Source organism: Carassius auratus, chromosome 7 (assembly GCF_003368295.1).
Source record: "Carassius auratus strain Wakin chromosome 7, ASM336829v1, whole genome shotgun sequence".
NCBI classification, from domain to species: Eukaryota; Metazoa; Chordata; class Actinopteri; order Cypriniformes; family Cyprinidae; genus Carassius; species Carassius auratus.
The window spans coordinates 35,393,259-35,415,722 of NC_039249.1; the positions used below are offsets into that span (position 1 = coordinate 35,393,259).

General features: G+C 37.3%; 1 protein-coding gene across 3 annotated transcripts in view; it reads right to left on the reverse strand.

Moving 5' to 3' along the window:
• Positions 1-2,916: 2,916 nt before the first annotated feature.
• The window catches only part of nwd2 (NACHT and WD repeat domain containing 2), a 70,863-nt gene continuing 51,315 nt past the window's right edge, over positions 2,917-22,464 (reverse strand). For all 3 annotated transcript variants that reach the window (XM_026268698.1, XM_026268696.1, XM_026268699.1), the window contains 4 exons: positions 17,810-18,013; positions 13,546-13,696; positions 10,568-11,157; positions 2,917-8,983 (listed from right to left, as the gene is read on the reverse strand). In XM_026268698.1, the coding sequence (XP_026124483.1) occupies positions 5,078-8,983; positions 10,568-11,157; positions 13,546-13,696; positions 17,810-18,013 (4,851 nt within the window). In that variant the 3' untranslated portion in view covers positions 2,917-5,077. The remainder of the gene's footprint in view (positions 8,984-10,567; positions 11,158-13,545; positions 13,697-17,809; positions 18,014-22,464) is intronic.

Consider the following 22,464-nt stretch of genomic DNA (forward strand, 5'->3'; position numbering starts at 1 on the left):
TAGATATGCTTTTAAATCAGGTATAAAGCATTTATATCTGTATTTATAAACTGCTTATAAATGTCTATTAATGCTTTATAAATGATGAATTAACTGTTTCCTAATGCTTAACTAATGATTAATAGCATGCAGTTATTATAAAGTGTTACCGGTCTGTCCAAACTTTTGGTCTGTACTGTATATATATATATATATATATATATATATATATATATATATATATATATATATATATATATATATATATACAGTACAGACCAAAAGTCTGGACACACCTTCTCATTCAAAGAGTTTTCTTTATTTTCATGACTATGAAAATTGTAGAGTCACACTGAAGGCATCAAGGGCTATTTGACCAAGAAGGAGAGTGATGGGGTGCTGCGCCAGATGACCTGGCCTCCACAGTCACTGGACCTGAACCCAGTCGAGATGGTTTAGGGGTGAGCTGGACCACAGACAGAAGGCAAAAGGACCAACAAGTGCTAACGTCTCTCGGGGAACTCCTTCAAGACTGTTGGAAGACCATTTCAGGTGACTACCTCTTGAAGCTCATCAAGACATATTTTCAGTTGTATGTATATAATTCAATATATAATTCCACATGTGTTAATTCATAGTTTTTTTGATGCCTTCAGTGTCAATCTACAATTTTCATAGTCATGAAAATAAAGAAAACTCTTTGAATGAGAAGGTGTGTCCAAACTTTTGGTCTGTACTTTGAATATATATATATATAAAGAATCCAGAAAGTTTTTTATATTTGTTTTAGGGTGTGGGTTACAGAATTGGCCAAATTAGTAAATGTGTTAGTAACAGGTTTGGTTATACTTGTGAGGGCCGAAAGTGTGTCTCAAAAGTGACTTGTGTCAATATTTGAAATAGTGCTCACTATTTAAGATGCTCATAAATTAACTAAATAATATATTACATTACATCTAGTGATCTCAACAGGTCTGTCTGACTGAGGGTTCATCTCAGGTTTAGTAGATAGAAAGTACTCTCAGTATAACAACAGAACATAACTCACTTATAGGCGGACTTAGAAGAAGAACAAACATATATACATATGTACGTGTATCTTGGTGATCCCTTTCCCTTTTGTTAATGTTATAATTATCTCTGGCTTAGGCTAGTAGTATATGTATTAGCTCAGAAGTTATTATTTGTTCATGCGCCCACCGCTGCTACATGTTACAGATTACATATCTGAAGGAGCTGTTTTTCCATTTGTGGGAAATGTTTGTTATATGCCAGTATTTATTCAGCAGTTTTAATTTGAGTATACATAACAGTTCTGGGTGTATTGAAAATACTACATCACAGGTTTGGTTATCACTCAAAATACTGTCCATGTTACCATGGTGCAAATGCATAGTGAGGACGACAACAGGACACACATATTTAATGTCTTGCATGGGTGTTGTTTATTGTTTTTGTCTGCTGCCCATTGGTCTGTTAGTCTTTTTAATGAGGTCATGATCTTTCACAAATGATCACAACTGAAAGATATCCTTTGAGTCAATGAACTGTATTGTACAATAACTTTTACAGCAATACAATATAAGCGTTTGGTGTACGCAGTAAGTAAATGCTCCACACCTTTTTCAAGCTTGCTGTTCAAATGTTCTTATCATGAGATAGATTTTCTAATGAGTTTGGTTCATATTCCAATTTAGTCCACACTGACAAACATTGACACTGACAAAGTCTGTGAACAATTTGGAATTATAAAAAAAGCTACAATTGTAAACTGTTATAGTAAGTGCAACATAAGGGCCATCTGTTTGACATAATATGAAATGTGTATTTTAGAACTGCTAAGTTTGTGTCACATCCTGACCCCAATCCCACTGAAAAGTTTTGGTGTGATGTCAATTAAGACATTCTAATTAGTAAAAGAGTTCATGGCAATGTAAGATAATATTACTTTTAATTGTTTTTAATGGTCTTTATTTATTAGCATATGAGAATGATTTCTGATCATGTGACACTGAAGACAGGAGTAATTTATCTTTGCCATTACAGGAATGAATACAAAAAATAAAATAAATAAACACAAAATAGATTTACACGAAGACTTGGTGAGCCTAAGATATTTATTTATTTATTTTTTACAGACCCTTAAACTTTAGTATTTTAGCGTGTATATCAGATGTGTTTCTTTTTATTTACAACTATACAGTACATTCGCAGCACAAAATGAAGACTTAATTGCTGTACGTTTGCACTTGTACAAGGAAACTCCTCACACCAGGAAATGTAAATTAAAAACTGGGGAATGATCAGAATAAATGTGGTATATTTAGCAGTGCAAATATTGACTATTTGATGACAATTGTTCAGTTATAGCACAGTGACTTCCTAGGGAGACATGACTAAGAGCGTCTATGCCGTGATGAGTTTATGTAAAAAAAAAAAAAAAAGGGAAAAAAGGCATTGCATTTGTTTTTCCCTGATACACAATGTTGATATGCCAGTTCCATAGTCATCACAACAGGGGGCTGATTCCACTGAGGATTCAGTTTCCATAGAGACCTCACACACCAGAATTCCTGCCCTGAGCTACTATTTGTTTACAGTGGTGTTTGTGTGTTGGTACCTACACTGCTGTAGACGTGTATGAAAGAATCCAGGTGTCTGCAAGCAGTAATTTAAATATTGATATGGTATAGCACCTGCCCACTGTTTGGAAAATATTTAACACCTTTGTTTGTACACTGCTACGGGGTGTAAAACTATTATCAGCCAAATCATTCAACGTTTCAGTTTTTGATTGTGCCACGTTAGGGAATGCTTCTAACAAAGCGCTCATCATGTAAACACCATGCCTCTTGAGGATCATTGTAATAAACCAAGATGAATGAAGATTAGTATTAATAGTATGAATTCAGATTCAGAAACAATGAGATTCAAGAGGCAGAAAGAAAACCATTTTTATTACATTAAAATGTTCCATACAAACAATGCATACACACTAAGTCATATTGCTTTCAGACACATTTTTTCTGCTATTTTTTTCCTAGAATACTTAACAACTTTGTAACAAAATGTAAGTACAACATTTATGAAAATATATATCTCTAAACAGGGATCTTCAATCTTGACGATACAAATAATACAATAAACACATTCAATACCAGTATGTGAACTATGTTTTGCAAACATGTAGTTAAAAGTCATTCAAGTTACATAACATATAATATACTGTTCAACTGCTCTCATATGGACACATTCAAATATACTCTAAAACTGGCATTCCATTATAATAGAGATGGACTTTGTCAATATCTTAGCAAAGGTGATGCATGTTCTCATAGTTATGCTAGAAAACACAACAAAGCCAGAAAAGTAACAAGCAGGGTCACAAACAACACCATTTAACATTCTGAAAACAATTAATAATTAAATAAAATTGATAAATAAAACTTTTTGGCAAATATTGTATGATATCTATATGTTTTAAACACTTAAGTGGGAGAAGCTAATCACACCTGAATACTGCTACAGGTTGTGGGTTGTAAATGGGCCTATGTGTCGGTATTTCCAGAGGTAAACATACAATTCGACGGAATAGCCCTTGAGTTATGGAGAGAAGAGTTTGAATGGGGCATGGCTGATAATTTTGTTGAAACTACTTTCTTTTGCGACATGCCAGAGTACACCCATAACTGAAGGCAAAAATCGTATAGTTAGCATTCATGACACACTTGTTCAAAGTCAACCTCAGGGAACAACCCATTTAAAATAAAGTGCAACCCCCAAACACTGCCTTGGCAAACACCATTCATAAATCAGCCTTATTTATGATAACATATAGGTCTGTTCATAAATATCTCTAAGTCATCTATAACATGAAAGTACAAAGTATAATATATTTTTTTCAAGCACACAATCAATCAACCGTTAACTCACAAAGAACAATTACAAATACACATTTGTAGAGGATGACCCAACCGTTAAGGCGTAGAAACTCTTGGTGAGATGCTACACATGACTCCTCAATAGTGGTTTAGTCCTCAAATCAATACTCTACATTTGTAGCTTGATACAACTGTACCGTCCTTTGATACAATGAATTGCACATTCTTTAAGAGTAATGCCATTAATACTAATAATTACTTGGATTTAGTCGAGTCAGAGGATGACCTTCTCAATATCAGTATAGTGACAGTAATTGGTGAATGGGTATAGAATTAAATATGAGGATGGGTTTAATACTGTCTGTCATTTAGAACAAATTACACATGTGATGTTGGTCAGAGAAAGTCTAGAACACATTCTGAATTTACTAAGAAGCTCATAATGACTCCAGACTATACTCTGAATACCTGAAATATACTTTCCAATGATCCTCATTTAGATGCTGTAATTTCAAATTAAGCAAATTTGTATTCATTGTATGCTTAATGTGCATTGTATGCTGAACCGTAATGATGAATAGTTGTATCAATAATTTTTTGTTTAGAAATTCCCTGCATTTTTTTTTCTTAATCAGTTTCTGTAACAAAAATGTTAAAATCCAGGCACTCACTTTGATTGCATTTAGCACAACATAACATATATTTAAGTAGTTGCACAAACTGCAGCAGCCAAAGTACATATGTACACATATGTACATAAGTTTCCATTTTAGTACAGTACCAGAGGACATTAATAAACAGAAAAAAAAATGGAAGCAACTTTAATATGGCTACAAATCTATTACATTTCTCTATGCTTCTGTATAAAGTGACGTTATCTTGATTTGACTAAACAAAATCTGAAATATGGCCACACTGGCATACACATGAGAAGGAAGAAAATATCATAAATCTGATTGGATGGGCTTTTCCAATGAATGACATTTGTTGTGAATTTGTTCCTATTAAATTCAGTGACAGTAAGCTGATGATGGATAAAAGAAATCAAGGTGACTGATTGCAGCTTAAGTGCAGCTTAATAGCAAATGGCCAGTTGCTGTGTGTTACCCAGAGAACTGATCTGTGCAGCTGAATCAATGTTGCTGTAAACAATAATCACCTGTGTCCAAACCTGGCCTTGTTCCTTCATGCCTGCTAATGTCCTACAGAGGGCGCTCTCACTGCAGCAATTCAGTTTTCTTTGTGGGTGTTGTTGTCTCTGGTTCTCCACTGTCAGACACATTGATAGGACTGTCTCGTGAGAAGACCTCTGTGGATTCTCTCCACACACAGTCAGCAATGGTCTTGAAGGCATTGGTGCTACACTTGGGTCGTACCTTCTGTGAGGCATTGTTAACTATTTGGCGACTATTTGAGGTGGCGATCTTGATTTTAAGAGCGGCATCCACACGGTCTACGACTGTGTAGGTGCCAATGCTGCCATCCTCAAATCCCACTATGATGTTAAGTGCTCGCTGTGATAGGCACAGATAGGTTGGCGTTTTGTAGAGGGAGCAGGTCCCGATGCTCTTGCCATCTGCCAATCTCATGACAATCAGACTTGAAACCACACCTGCATCATCATCTTCATCGCAATTGCGGAAGCAGATGTACACTAAGTAGCGTCCATCTCGTGAGAGCTTTTGCCGCCATATTATGCCAGCAGCATGGACCAGACGCAGTTTACCACTGTGCAGGTCTAGGACATTAATGTTCTCATCACCTTTCGACACAATGCCCAATTTCCCATTTGGTGATATTTGGAAATCCTCCAGGTTCTTCAAAAAGTTGCTTGGCAGCTGCACCCGCCTGCACACAGACTCATCTGCAACACTCCAGAGGAAAACTGTTTCTGTGGAGGTGATGAAGACGACATAATCTGGACTGTCAGGAATTAACTTGAAGTTAACAATTGTGATCCCATCGTCACAGATGAACTTTTTGGAGACGCTGCCTGACCACAAGCTAACAGCCAACAGCTTATTCTTGTTGGTTCCTACAAGGAATGTGTTTGCTGTGGTAATGAGCGCATGCTGGAGTGTTACCAAAATGTTGCACACCTTGTGACCAGTCGCAAGCCTCCAAACGCGGGAGGCATTCTGCTCGCAAAGGGACACTACAAACTGGTCATTGTGTGTGATGAGAAGCTGTGAGATCCTCTGACCATTGATACGGAATATATTCTCACCTGTGGTTGTATGCCAGATGTACTGACTACTTTTATCATCAGATGTCACCATTAGGTCACCCGATGTTGTCAAGACACAGTTTTCGACAAGGCCTTCATGCTTGTACACCATTTCAATGAAACCTGTGCTGTAGTTCCACTTGTGGATGACCTCGGACCCATCCATGGTGTACACAAAATCCTCTCGGCCAGAGAGCTGAAGGCTTTGGATAGGTTTCCCAGTTTTATCAATATTTGACATGGCTGTTATAATGTCAATATCCCACACAGAAAGTACGCCACTGCTGGCCACAGACAGCAACAAGTTATGGTGTGTTGATTTGATCAGTTTTACAATGGCTCCAGATATCTCTATCAAGCTGGCCATGCACTGTCCACTGTCTCTCCTCCACACAAATATGGATGATGTGTTCTCCATGGAAGCTATTATACTCTGGCTATTCTTGGAGAGAACGGCTGCCACGAACTTCTCGCTACGTTTGGCCTTAAACTTCTCTGCCATCTTCCAAATCTTGGTGTCCAGCACCTCAATGCTTCTCGCTTTGCAGATGAGGATGGATCTCTGATCCTCAGAAAGCTCTATGCCCACCACTTCACTATCATCTCCTCTGCAGTCATAATCTTCCATCAGCTTGGGATTTGTGATATCTTTGGTGTTCCACACAGAGAGGCTGCCCTCATTGTCTATCATCACCATTTGATGGATTGTGTCTAGAATCAGAATGGACTTAACAAAACCACCAGAGAATTCAGAAGTCATTGTAGCAAGCTTGTCCCCACTACCGAGGTGGAATATGGTGGTTGTGTTGAGATACTGTCCACAGAAAGCATACATTCCATCTGGGGAACATTGGACACACGTTACCTCATACCAGCAATGAAACTGATACAATGGCCATCCATAGAGCAAATCAATCACATTGACGTCTTTGCTTGCCTCCAGCCAAGCTAAGGCATGGTGGCTGGACAAGGTGAATCCATTGATGAACGCTACTCCGCCAGTGATGCCACAGTGCTTGGACCCTTTTACCTCCACCTCTGACAACAAGCATGACTTGTGGTTGTCGTAAATGAGCAAGGTATTTTTTGTGGTGGCCACTACCAGATACTTCTCATCTGTGGTTAGCCTGATGCCAAGAACAACCGACCTCGCTGTGTCTATCTGTCTTATCAGCTGTCTGCTCTCAACATCCCACGTGCTGACTGATCCATCTTCGATGGCCACAATGACTATGTTTGGAGCTAATGTAGGTAGAATCTCCACTATTTGCATGTAGCTAGAACATAGCGGTAATCTCTCGGGACTGTAGGTGACATCCATGGAAGAGTGCAGTGGCACAATGGAGCAGTATTTAGGACCATCCTTGTCACATTCAAGAAGGAGGTGTCTGAGCTTGGGAAGAGATGTGACAACTGGAAGGAGCCTTTGCTGAAGTTCAGCAGACAGTGATGCAGGATTTTTTGTCACTTTAAGCTTTATACTGCGGAGTGTAGTTGCAAGAAACTTTAGCTCCTTTTCTTGGGTGTAACTGTAAGCTAAGTCAATGTCTGTCAGGGCCTTGTCAAACTGCCCTATCTTTATCATAGTGTAGAGCCAGCTGAAGTTCATTATGACACCATACATGAGATCATCTGTCCGGCCACTCCTTGTCAGGTGGTATGTGAGCTCCGTCATCTTTCGGTGGTTGACAAAGAAGATGTCTGGCTCTAGCAAGTTACACTGGAACACCCAGGGTTGCTCGGGTGTCTGTCTGTCATAAGAGTGCTTGTCAGCAGAAGCTTTGTCATGGCCATGAAGGCTCTGCTGTTGATGAGGGTTTCGTTGGTGTGAGATATTCAGTGAGGCAAAGTGATTATTGTCGCAGTGGAATATCTTCTTTCTACCACCTGCCCATGCCCCCAGGAAGTACTCAGCCAAAAGGCTATGCATTTGATGCACATCTTCTTCATTACTGAGGTATAGCTTCTGTGCTATAAGATGCAGGTGGCGATTTGCCCACACCATTAGCGTTACATTACGGACTTGACGCTCCACTAAATAACCTTCAAGTTCCTCTTTTAGCCTGGCTATGAAATCATAAGAAATACGTAGTGGGCTTTTAAGATTAGAGCTCACCATGATGTCCCCAAGTACACTGTTGTCCAAAGATAAGATATCCTCTAGCTCCAGCTCTGTTAGGCCAGCCCGTGCCATTGTGATGTAGCCCAGTGCCCGAAAGACAAAGCGTGAGCCAAGCTTGTTTTCAATAGAGTAGAAAAGCTGCTCAATGCTTTCGTGCACCGTCGAACACAATGATTTGTCGTCCACATCCTTGTGTGACCGCCAGTGAACTACTTCTCGGTAGATGAGGTTGACGAACATGGGGAGTGTACATTTCGCCATTGCCTCATTCACATATATCTGTTGGCCAGAGGTCACCTTCCTTTTGACACCCAGAAGTTGCTGTTTAAGTGTCTGACTGCAAGCCTTGCGGTCTCTTTGCATCAATTCAACATAGGCATCCTGGTCATGTATCAGGCTGCGTAATTTCTGGAGTATCCCATGCTTGTTGGGCAGGGTTGACACTACAATTCGGACTGTACGTGGCAGGTGGACAGGCAACCACCAGAGCTTCCGAGCCTCGTCAACATCTGACAACTGCTCCAAGGCATCCAGAATAATGACAAGAGGTCTGTGAAATGATGACTCCCCAAGCAAATTCACCAGCAGCTCCCTCATCTCCTGGATCTTGTTTGGTAAGAAGTGGATCAGGCACCGATAGTTGGTGGCAATCTGCTCACAGATGCTCTGTAGCAGCGTGCGGAGGTCAGCAGAGAAGTCTGAAGAGCCGATGAATCTGACAATGACAACTGGGTCTGTTTCTGGTCCCATCTCTTTCTGTAGCCATGAATAAGCCTAAACAAATGAAAATGAAACAGAAGCTCAGAAATACAGCATTCATGTATAGTTTACTGAATGTTTTCCAGTATTTTAATTCATATGATATTTATATACAATTATGAAAAGCTCAAGATGTTATCTGTGCAAAAGTAGTAATTTTGTAATCACATTTCAGTAGGCCATTTACAAATAAATTATCTATATATAATGCTGTATGCATTATTAATTAACGTTTAACAGGATCTTGTGTCCTGTTTCTATTAAAACACACAGTTAAAAATCCAGGAACTGCTGTGACCTGAAGCAACGTTATAATAAGTATGACTCTAGCAAACAAAGCTTGAGTGACTCCAGTCCATCCATTATTTAGTAGATCCACTGTACACAAACTTTGACAACTCTGAGTGTGAGGAAGGAAATCTAAGAGCAATGACTGTGCAGCAAATAATCAAATGTAGTCAACAGCAATACAGTCAGCACTGGATTCTTTTGTGCCAAGGATTTTCTAAATCAGTTTGAAACGTTCCCTCATCCTTAGCACGAATCTTTCTTGGATGTGGTTAAAGGGTGCCCCCAGCTGTGATTCAGGAATACATGAAATCGTATTTCTCTCTGTTTGGAGATGCCGACAATTAATGATAAAATGCTTTTCCAAAGCCACCATCTGCAAGAGGACTGCATGTCTGTGCGTTTGTATGATTAGCCAAGGGGTGTGAGTGTCCAGATTGCTACTTGAATGCATCACTGTGCTCATATTTGCTGCATGATTCTTAGTACCGTACTGCACTGACAAGGGCAATATAAAAACATGCCAGCTGTACCAAACATGAGATCATGCTGAGAGACTAATTCCAATGACACAGGCACACACTCTTGATTATAAAAAAGTGCATGCAATGTGTGGGCATGTAAATTGCATTTCATATATAAATATTTTAAAGTATCTGCCTTTCTGAAGTGTGTATGTTACATAGAAGGACAGTGTGTGAGAGAGAACATAAGCAAGGACGAGGGAGTTAGTCAAGGTCCCCAGGCTCATCATCTGTGAACTAACATTAGAGGCTGAGGTCTTTGACGGGTTGCCATGGGTGACGGGAAATGTCAACACTACCCTTCCTCCTTTGTTCCTCGCCCCCAAACGTATCAACACCGTCAATTCTGACCATCAACACATGGCACAAACGCACCACTGATCTCCATAAGCCCTTAGTATTGGCCGAAGTTGACAGATATGAGTAATTATATCTAATTATTTTTATCAGTTCACTTAAATCAGCATTTTTTAGAGCTAGTGAATGCGATGATCTGTATTTGGATTACCGTGTGCCTCCAGATACACCGGAATGCACAAAATCTGTTATGACAGACAAATTCAGGTAATGGCAGCCCGAAATACCTTAATGTTAATTTGAATCTCTTGCCATAAAATCAGATATTATGCCAGAGGAAGCAAAGATCGGCTTTAGGCTAAATACAGGCATCCTGCAGTATTAATCTAACATGACACAGCCGTGATCCAGATGGCCCTAAAAAGCAGGTCGGTATGTTCACACATGCTTTCTCTTTCACACAAATGTGCATACTATACATGCTTTTCACCTGTTTTGCCACTTCAGCAAGTAACAATGTCTTTCCAGTGCAGGGTCCTCCATACACCACTAGGGGAGCTATTCGACCACCTTTGGAGGGGTAAAGGTACTCCTGGACCATGTCCAAGGCTTCACTCTTGTACACATAAAAAGATGAAAAAGTCTTGCACAGCGAAAGATGCTGTATAATTTCATCATAGACCGGATCTGTCTCTGTGTCAAAGTTCTGTTGGACCGTGGCCTGGATGATATCCACCATGTCTTCATAAAACTGTTTACACAGACCTTCGACGTAGTGGCTCTCTACTTCCTGCGAGTAGCCAAGTTTCATGTCACAGTGAGTGACGGAGGAGTAGACTCGAAGATTGGACGCTGCCACCACCATTGGAATGAACTCGTCTCTGACTTTCAGAAGACGCTCGTAGGCTTCTTGGTTTCTCATGACACGGTCGGCGCTCACCACGATGTCCATGTAGCGGGCCATCTCGGGGAGTTTAGCGAAACGGTCAAAGTTGGATATCTTCCGGATGTAACATACACATTTCTTGAGGAAGGCTGGGGTCTGCTTGCCCAATGCGAAATCCAGTTCATCCTCTAATGCTGAAAGACAGGAGAAAACAGAGAGAGCATGATAATTAACCAGTTCTGCATGACAGAACATTTCTTTTCATTCATGGTTTTCATCCCTTCCACTGTTTACTCCTGAAACACTTCAGTGGCACTTTCAGAAAACATGCTTAATTTGATGTCATGAGGTGAGCGCTTCCCCCGCATTTGCCAGTCTTTAGCAAATGATTAGATGCGTCTCTCTGAGCTGCCTTGACGAGGAAAAAAAGTGATATGATCTCTTAATCCAGCCTCGCCTGGTTTTATCAAAGACCTCCAAAGGCAGTATTCCAGTGATAGCCTGCCAGCCTCGTCAGCTTAGTATCGCATACTTGCGGCTTGTTCTGTAAATGAGAGAAGAGGGGGATGCAAAGGCGGCAAATAAACGAACAAATCCCCCAGGAAAGCATGGCTTGTGCTCTCCTCACTCTGGTATTAGTAATCAAAGTAGAAACCACATTGAAAAACAAATAATAGGGTACCTGCTTGAAGATATTATACATTATACACTACCGTTGGGTTCAGTAAGATTTTTCATTAGTTTGTTTGAAAACAAAGACTTCATTCAGTATTCAGTTGATCAAAAGTAAGACATTTATAATGTTACAACAAATCTATATCAAGTAAATGTTGTTCTTTGCAGTTTTTTTAATTCATCAAAAACCAAAAAATACATAAAAATGTATTTTCCACAAAAATATTAATCAGCTCAGCTGTTTTCAACACTGATAGTAATCAAAAATGTTTCTCGTGCACCAAATTAGCAAACTCAAATTAGATTTAGTTAGAATCGAGTAATACTAAAAACACAGCTTTGTCATCACGCAAATAAAATAAAACAAAAATAAAATAATAACAAATAAATAAAATAAAACAGTTTAGATTAAAATTGAAAACAGTTATTTAATTTTATTGTTTTATTTTAAAATTATATGGCTAAATATTGTAAAATGCCTATGTAGTATAGATACAAGGTCAACACTGATTTTAATGCCACTATTTTTGTACATACAAAAGGTTTTGGAAAATTATTTTGATGTGAAAATATCCTACTACCATTGTACATAAAGTACATGTTTATTTACATTTTGATTACACTTAATGTAATACATTCAGTACATACTATATTAAACTACCTCATACTCAATCTTTTTTTCATGCATGTGATGTCTAATGTTACAAAACTATCTGATCAAGAGGAGTAAGCAGGCAATCTGATCTCTGACCAACATTACAGACTATTATTTTTACTTGCATACTTTCTTGGGAAATGTGATGCCTATTTTCTATGATGCAGTGATGCTTTTTGTAATAAAGACCCACAAGATGCCACATTCATCAGACATCAGAGTGCACAAGCTCGAGATCAGGGAAAGACTCACTGATGCTCTGAAGTCAGACAGAAGACCTGTTTTAATGAAAGAAAAACCTCTGCAACTAAATGCAAATTATTTTTTCTCAGGAAAAAAGGGGGATCCTCTTTAATGCAGTTGTTTCATATCTACTGTATGTCGAGATGAAGACTTAACTGTATCAGTGATTGAATTCTAAGCCCATGCACTTAGAATGACATAAAAGAGCAAGCAGTAAATCTGTTCCTTCTCCTGTGTCGACCCACAGTCTCTAATGTGGGGTATGGTGATGAGACTTAACTGTATCACTGAATATTGGATTAACCTGGATAAATTAAGTTAGACTGATTAGATCTCCTCTTATGCTGGCTAATGCGGGTGAATTTTAATTTAGTCACTATGACTTTCAAGAGTGGGATAAAAATAACATTGAGTCACAAAAGGTGCTGGAAGGCCACTGTCCTGCAGAGGTTTTTTTTTTTTCAATCTCATATGTGTATAAAAGCATTATGTGAGCTATTATAACTCCCCTTCTGTTTTTGTTGTTGTCATATGATGACAATGGCCAATCAGAGCAGTGTAACAGGATCACGGTCCTATTGTAGAGACATTGACATATTCCAGGCGGCTAATTGTTATCAATGTCGGAGAAAGTATGACAATGGCCTACATTTATTCTCCCAAACAGAAACACTAAATCAGCAAAAGAGAGGTGATTGTTAAGAATGCTAACATTAAACTACACTATGGATCAAAAACATGTTATGTGAGCAAAATTACTCAAAGAACATTCAGATAAAAAAAAAAAAAAAGTCAAGTATTAAGTCATTTTAGACATTTGGATGGGGACCTTTAGCTTAGTTGAAAATAAATTGACCATGATGATTTAAAAGTACCATTAGTATATTTACATATACAGTCAATGTTGAAACACATTGCAAACCCACTCACGCATTTAAAGCCATGCAAAATAACACTAAATATTTATTAGCTTTGAACAGTCATTACTGTAAATATAACTAGAGTTTACCCGAGCAAAGAAATTTCTTGGCTTGACCGCTCTTCATGGTCCCCTTCTCCTGCAGCTGTAAAACAGAGGTTCTGAAGATCCTCTTGATTTCCTCTGAGACTGCCCTCCATGCCTTGTCATTCTTCGATTTTGCTACGCTGCTTGACTCCATCTGTGGAGTAAAAGCACATATGGAGTCATCCAGTTATTCAAGGTTCCATTATTTGTATGTTAAACCAATAAAAATACCTACATTTCATCCTGCCCCATTATATTAATTAATACATTAATACTTATTTAATGACACCAAAAAGCAAGTAAAAAAATCCACTTGGTTTAACCTTAATGCTATATGTAGGTAGCACAGCTAGCATAGTTGTAATCTTGTTCTAGCACAAACTGCATTTAGCGTTTGTATTTGTATTTTACCTATGTTCCTTTAAAGGTGCTGTCACATTTACCATGGTTTGGCATATTTTCACTCTCGAAAATGACTTATCTTGAAAAACTATGTTTCTATAATTATTTTTATAATCAACAAAGTAGAGAGAGAGAAGAGGCATCAGCATATGACAGGCCAGTATCAAACCCGAAACTGCTACACCACAGCCCCAACATTATTCTAGTTTCCTTCTGTACTTATTAAAGGGGTCATATGATGCGATTTAAAATTTCCCTTTCTCTTTGGAGTGTTTCAAGCTCTTGGTACATAAAGAAGATCTGTAAAGTTGCAAAGAATAAAGTCTCAAATCCAAAGAGATATTCCAAGACTGGTTGCTCACTTAAGCTAAGCAGGGTTAGCTAAGCATGGGATACACCCTGGGAAAACTAGATTGCTGCTGGAAGAGGTGTTAGTGAGGCCAGCAGGTCTGTGTGGGTCCTAACGCCCCAGTGTAGTGATGGGGACACTATGCTGACAAAAAGCTCAGTTTTTCGGGTGAAACGTTAAACCGAGGTCCTGACTTTCTGTGGTCATTAAAAATCCCAGGATGTACTTCGAAAAAGAGTATGGGTGTAATCCCGGCATCCTGGCCAAATTCACCCATTGACCTAAAATGCCGCCACATGTCTACATCACGATGTGGGAAGATTTGCACAATGCCACCCAAATGTTCACACAAAGAAAGAAGGCCTAGCTTTTATTGTCACTGTTGCTGTTGGCGCCGTGTCGTGGAGACGCTGTGTTTCATTGTGAAAGTGAAACTGCTTTGTTTGGTCTTCCAAAAGAGGACACAACTAGAAATCAGTAGTTAAGTTGTATTTACAACACTGTTCCAGAACAGTTCAACCCAAATATTAAGATGTGTGCAGTGCATTTTATGGAGGACAAGGACTGTTTCCTGAACCAGTAGCCTACAATGCCGGTGTCTGTTTCTATAAAGTAGTTCAATTCCAACTCTGCAAGAACAGTCTGGTGCTTCTGACTCACAGTCTGTAAGTACAGTTTCATATTTAAATAATTTTTTATCATATTTTAATGTATTAATCATAAATAATGTAGCACAGACACTTTTAGTGTAAATCACAATGCATTAAATAACAATAACAATGTTATACTTCAAGTTATTCACTTGGTGGCTAATGAATTGAAACGTCTTGCACAATCACAAGCAATAGTTTACTTCATAAATAGCACACTTAAAATAAGATTAATTAGGTATGGATTAAAAATATATTACTATATATAAAACATATATTGATATGAAAACACATAATAATACAGTTCCATGATATTTTCCATTCACTTTTCCAATTCATTCATAGAAATGTGAAAGTTCCTAATATTTCCATGACCACAGGAACTTGATGTAGAGGGATGTCGAAAGGAGTCCAAGTTACCAGAGTTCACCCAACAATACAAATGACTCTGCTTGAACAGAGAAAGAGAAAACAGATACCACACTGCGTTACTGAAGTAATATTTTAAAAAGTGTTTGTCATGAACCCAGTCACCTACCAGAGAAAAAGAGGACAGAAGGAGAGAGAGAGAGAGATCTGTGGGTGTTTCTGCTGAGTGCAGGTAGAAACTCAGTCCCTGCTGCTTTTCTCATTTTAGTCCAACAGAGACCCTCAGCTTCACAGACGCGTCCTCAATTTGCAGCCACTCTGCGTTACAACCTGATTTATACAACACTATATGATCTCTGTGTGTGTACGGGTGACAGAAAGTGAAACAGAATTTGTGTGTGTGTAAGAAAGGAAGAGAGCTCCAGTTAAGGTTTAATGAAAGACAAACTGAATTTATGAAGCTAATAAACTCTACAGGCAGTGAACAGTGTTCTCTCTCAGGCCTGCCATTTCTACAATGCTCCATATAAAACAGCAACAGCACCGGTCAGCCGCTGACATTTACAAGTTGTTCCTGTGCAGGACAGGTCAGGTCTGCTGGAAGCTGAACGTAATCCTAGATGCCCTCTTATGTGCTTCAGAAGCAGTGGTGTCTACTAGACTTCTGAAATAACGTGATAAGGTCTCCTGTCTGGGTTTGGATGTTATTATTCTTATTTTAATTCATGTTCCAGTTACATTTGCTGTTTACACAGTTTCTGCATTAATGGAACACCTTACACTTGGGAATATCAACAAACAAACGTATAACATTTTTTTGCATCTGTATGACTGCCCACTGTAAATTGAAATTTGGAATCATAATTTGTTCAACTGCTATTCAACTGAACTTCTCAACTGAAAAAATAAAATAAAATTGTGATAATAAAGAAATAACAACTTTTGGACATGTTTTACACTACTGTTCAAAAGTTGGAAGTTCAAAAGTTCTCTTTTTATTCAGAAAGTTTACATTAGATTGAACATAAGACAGTCCCTCCAGAAAAACGTGGATTTTTTTTGTGATGGTTGCGGGCAAAAATCCTTGATTTTGCGGCACGTTTTCTTAAAAAATGCGATGGAATATGCAGGATATTTTTGCAATTTTATGCGATGAAATTGTGTGAACTTGCAAAAACTGCGGTTTGATGAAAAAGAGAAAAAAAGGTGATTCCCCCAACACTTTTTTTCTCACTAGGCTACTACCTTGATGTAAAGAGTAATTTCTTATTACTTCCCATGATAAACGAGCATACCAAATCACAGAATATTTAAGTTGCAATCTCTTACTGCAACATAAGTTATTTTACATACTACTAATATACAGTAATTACAACTGTAAGTTTTTGGTACTGTTCTGTAACAAAAAAGTGCAATCTTACAACTGTAAAGTTGCATCAACTTCTGAATGAAACTACAACAGTGTTAGTAGCCTAGTGAGAAGGGGGTGTTGGGGGAATCACCTTTTTTTCTCTATTTCATCAAACCGCAGTTTTCGCAAGTTCTCGCAATATAATTTGGCTCCACTGTCGTGTACCAAATCGGAAAACTCACAGCGGAGTTTGCACATGATGTTCACGTCACGTAATTACGTCACTTCATAAGGTTCCCATGGCAATAGGGGGAAAATGGCGCTTGTGAAGTGATTGTGTGAAGTAAACGCAACATTTTTCAACTTTCTGACAATATATATGTGAGTTTTTTGCAACGAAAATACAGGGATTATGAAATCATGCTAGCCCCGCATATTTTGCTTGCTGAAATCGGCAATTTATGTAGCAAAAGAGCGGCATATTTGAAAAAATGCGAACCCGCATAAGTATGTGGCCTTTGGCTGATTATGCATTAAATCAAGCGATCGCATAATCACGTTTTTCTGGAGGGACTGATAAGAGACAGTGAAAGCTAATTATTTATCTTTTAAATATAAACTGTACATATAAACTTTATACTCATCAAAGAAAAATGTAAAAAGTATCATGGCTTTAACAAAAAAGTTAAGCTGCACAACCGTCTTCAAGACTAATAATAAGAAATGTTTCTTGAGCACCAAATGTATAATATTACATTGATTTCTGAAGGATCAGATCAGCTTTGCAATCAGAGTCATAAATTACATTTTAAAATATATTAAATTAAAGTAATTTTAAAGTCTAATAATATCCCACAATATTAGTTTTACTATTTTTGTGGTAAAAATAATTTTAGCCTTGGTGAGCAAAAATAGACTTCTTTTGAAAATATTAAAAAAGCTTATTGACCCCAAACTTTTGAATGATATTGTATAGAACACTCAACACTGTGAAATGTGGTAACCAGCTAATTTAATTGATACCTTGTACTTTGGAATTAGCTATACATCTAATTATAGAGAAAGATTTTCATTGTTTCTAAACACTAATCTCTTATAAGATATCCCAGTTCTTCTAACATATTAATTCCTTCCTGCTCTACTTACAGAGTTCTGGTAGTTCTTCAGCATCTCAGCTTTCGGTTTTAGGTAGTAGGCAGGCGGGACTGAGTTCTCGTCTCGACAATACCACTCCTCCAAGATCCGTGTGTCTAGTCCCGCCTCCACCGCCGCATCTAAAATCATCTCAAACTCAGCCGACTCCACCTCACCTGGGACCCGAATGCTGCCGTACTTCTCTCCAATGAGCCCCTGGGAAAGAGGGAGAAACTTTATTTACAACTTTATCATATCAAAGCGTATTATAAAAGCAGAAATAAATGAAGAGGAAGAGAGAAACACAAACACGCTGTTACACTGTGCATAACCTTGCTTATTGTCTTTTAAAAATCTGGACTAAGTCCGCTTTTAACCCTGGGTAAACCAACAGTTTACACTCGTTATTTTGAAGCTTAGCACTGCTTGCGGTTCCTGTCACTAACGGTATTCTGGTTTGCATATTATGAGGTTGATAAACTCGAGTAGACATTGCAAACTGACGTCATAAATATGCAAATAAGAACATTAACCTAAAGTTTACAAGTAAACAGTAAGAAATCTTTAAACCTGGGATTAATTATTAAGACAGGATAAAGTGTGAACAATGTGAAACCACGGTTAATAATTACAAATGTGATATGATAAAATAATTAAGACTTATTAACAGGGTTTATACAAAGAAAAAACTGAGTTCGAAAGCTACAGAAAATTAATCAGTCCACATGCCATTTAACATTGCAAGTTTGTAATGAATTCACAACAATACAGTAAATGCTGTTAGCTTTAGAGCATACCATTGCCAACCTTCCTTTCTTTTCCAAGCTATTTAGCTACTGCGTGACTGTTGTCCGTGCCGCTGAGATTAGAAAGCCAATTCTCTACGTTTGCCAGTGTCATTGTGTCCACAAGCCTATAACTGCCAGTGACAGTGTACTCAACTTGTGCTGGATAAGCCTATAGACTGATGGTCTGGCCCTTCTTCAAAAACATATACATGAGAGACTTTGCAGGAGATGAGACAGGGGTTGTGGGATTTCATGGTCTCTGATTAAAGAATAGTAGCAGAATCCAAAGAGAAAGTCTTGGCCTTGGCTTATATCTCTACTGAAATTGTAGGTTTCCTACAGGAAAAATGTGACAGTGATGCTGTGAGATGATTTATGTGACAGCTAATTCAGTATTTTTTAATGGCTACTGGGGTGAACTTTTAATGCTTTGCTTACCCGACCTTTACATCACTGTGCATCTATCTGTCTCGCTCTTCCTTTTCACTTGAGCTTATACGTTCTCTTTTATTTTTCTCTCAAATTCTTTCCAACTCCTTCCTACACAGAGAAAGATACATTATTCCTGTGAGCTTTATAGCTCCAGTGTTTAGTGCACAGTACTGAGGAGTATAAGGACTATGAAACTCTGCCAACTAGATTAAGAATGAGAGTGATGAGTCAAAACCCAACTCTGTCTCCCTCGACTTCTGCTTTTTGTTATACTTTTCTTATAAGCAAAGTTGATATGATAAAAAAATAATAATCTTAACCTTCCTAATAGATAAACACACACACACACACACACACACACACACACACACACACACACACACACACACACACACACACATATACATATATATATATATATATATATATATATATATTTTTTTTTTTTTTTTTTTTTTTTTTTTTTTTTAATTAAAAACACATTATATTTAGGAAATCAATTCTCAATGAATGTGCAAAAACATCAGTGTTGGATGTTACAGTGTTATTACGGTGTTATTATTATATTTAACGCTTTCAATAAAAAAAATTAAAAAACTGAGGAATTCCTTAAAATTTTTCTCATGAACTACATGACTCTACACTGTGATGCAAGAAGCATACTTTTTTTTGCAATAGCCATGAAAATTTTATTTGAGAATCAAACAAATCAGCTCCAGTGAAATCTTTTGATTTAATTAAATAACAGTCCACACAAAAATTACAATTCTTTTACAGGATAGTAGTAAATATATATATATATATATATATATATATATATATATATATATATATATATATATAATAAAAATAAATAAATGATAAAATATATATATATATAATGAAAGAAATTAAAGCATATTTGGTTTAAATATCCTTTTAATTTTCTCAAAAATAGCCCACATTTTTAAACCTACATATTACTCTCTTATTTTTAAACAATATATATTAATTTAACAAAAAAGAGGTGTAAATTGTGTGTACTTAAAAGAACCCGTAACCTCAAACCATCACAACCTTAGCAGGCAACGCAAAAAAAAATCTATAAATATTAAAAACAGCTTTGTAAAGCCATTATTGATTTCCTCTGTAAGTTGTGAGTGCATGTCTCTGTGTGTGTGTGCAAATTTCACTTAATCACAGACATTCTGAGCACCAGAATGAAACCCTGAAAAGAAAAAAAAGCTAGGTATCATCAAGCTCATTCATACACACTGTTCAGCCTCCAGCAACTCTAAACATGTCAGAAAATCATTTGGTTCCAATTTCAGTCTTCTCAATTTCATCACATTGGATGTGGAAGATGAAATACACTTTACAATTCACCCGGTGTAACTCTGAATCTTTTTGGCCTGTAATAAATGTCATATCTAATCTTTGAGGTTTTTAACAGTTGTGAAAATAGCTACAAAATATATAATCTACAAAATATAAAAAAAGAATATATGTTGAATAATTGATGGTAATGCTTTCATATGTTGCTCAAAAAAAAATAATAAAAAAAATAGAGAGGTTCCAGCTTATGTCTTTGTCACAGCCTCAGACAGTAGATAACAGGAATAGAGAGACTGTTAAAAGCTGGTCAAACAAGTGTTACGGTGTCAGTGTGGAAATAAATCCCCTTGGCAATTGAGGCACACACTCACAAAAACATGTAAGACGTACATCTGTCTCATGTTTTATCACGGAGGGCTCAGAGACACCTCCGCTGCCATGAAATCTGCTGCTGAGGATACAGACTATCATCTGCACCCCCGGGGCATGAAGAACAACAAGGTGTGTAAGAGAGAAATAGAGAGCGAGTCTGTAAAATGACCCTATAGTACAATCTGTGTTGCTATACTGTTCCTCTGAGATGGTTTGCTTGGTCTACTTACAGATAAGCTAGTGTTTTTCTTTAAGCATGGAGAAATCAAGAGTATATGCTAGTGCTGTCATATGATTAAGCATCCAAAATAAAAGTTTTTTCTTACATGATATATGTTTGTGTAGTGTGTATATTTATTATATAAATAAACACATATATATATATATGTATAGTGTAAAACAAAAACTTTTATTTTGGATGCACATAATTGCAGTTAATCATTTGACAGTGCTAGTATATTCTGTTTAGCCCCTAAACATTCAGTTCCATGTGAAACCAAGCACTCTGGATGCTGGGTGCAGTGAGACACAGTCCCTTGATACTGTGCCACACTTTGATGACACATGAACAGGTACTAGAATAAACAGACACTTTGAAGTCATATTAGGAGTGTGTATCATAGCGCCTTCATTTTCTCATCCAGTCCTCTGTTGTTCTGCGGCTCAGTTACTGTTCTCTTGTTTTTTTGCCTTTTAGCTCTTTCTGCCCATCTCTCTCTCTGTCTCTGTCTCTGCCCCAGGCTGTGTGACAGTGAGTTTCAGCTGCTGTCTCCTCTTGCAAGAGCTTTGATGTCTGTCTTACTGTTACTGTTCTAGGAAACCATAACCTCAGAGCATTGTGGGAAGTGGAGAGTGTGGGGAGTGTTGTTCAGAATTAATTTATCTTTGAGGAATGTCAAGTTCATTGTTTAGGAATGTTTTTCTTTTTGAGACTTGGGGCTCAAATGCAATTTTACAATGAAATGAAGCACAGTGAAAAGACATTGGAGGTCCAGGTAAATTAAATTCTCCTACTTTTTAATATTTTTGATGTACACTATCATTCAGAAGTTGGGTAAGACTGCAATTGTTTGATCAAAAATCAACATAGAACTTGTTAAATATTACTACAATTTAAAATAACTGTTTTCTGTTAATATATTTCAAAATGTAATTTATTACTGTTGTGGCAAAGCTAAATTTTCTCCGCTACTTCCAGTCTTTATTGAGATATGATCTTTCAGACGTACTGTATGCTGATTTGTTGTCCAAGAAACATTTTGTATTATTATCATCAATGTTGAAAACAGTTGTGCTTCTTCAAAAAGAAAGCATTTATTTGAAACATAGTAGTGTAACTATTTCAGTTACTTTATTAAAGTAACATAACATATTACATTTGACTTACTTTTGATTACATTTACTAAGTTTTTAATGAATGTTCTCAAACATTTAAAGCATGCAGGGTTAACCTTACTGTCTTTCAAAATCCTTCATCATTTGAATTAAGATTATAGTAGTTTATTTCAAAGCACAGTCACCACAAAATCAGACTTTAACACCTCTTTTTACAATGAGATATTAAAACCATCCGAAATGGTTTAAAAGCTGCGATACTGTTTTTGAAATCAAATCTTTGCATAGCTATAACAGAAAACATTGGCAACTAACAATGCCTTTGGAAAAAAAAAATCATCTTAAAAAGTAAAGCATATACATAAATCAGTAATCGAATAAGCATGTGTCCTATTCTGGGTCCTTGACTCCAATTAATTTTATTCA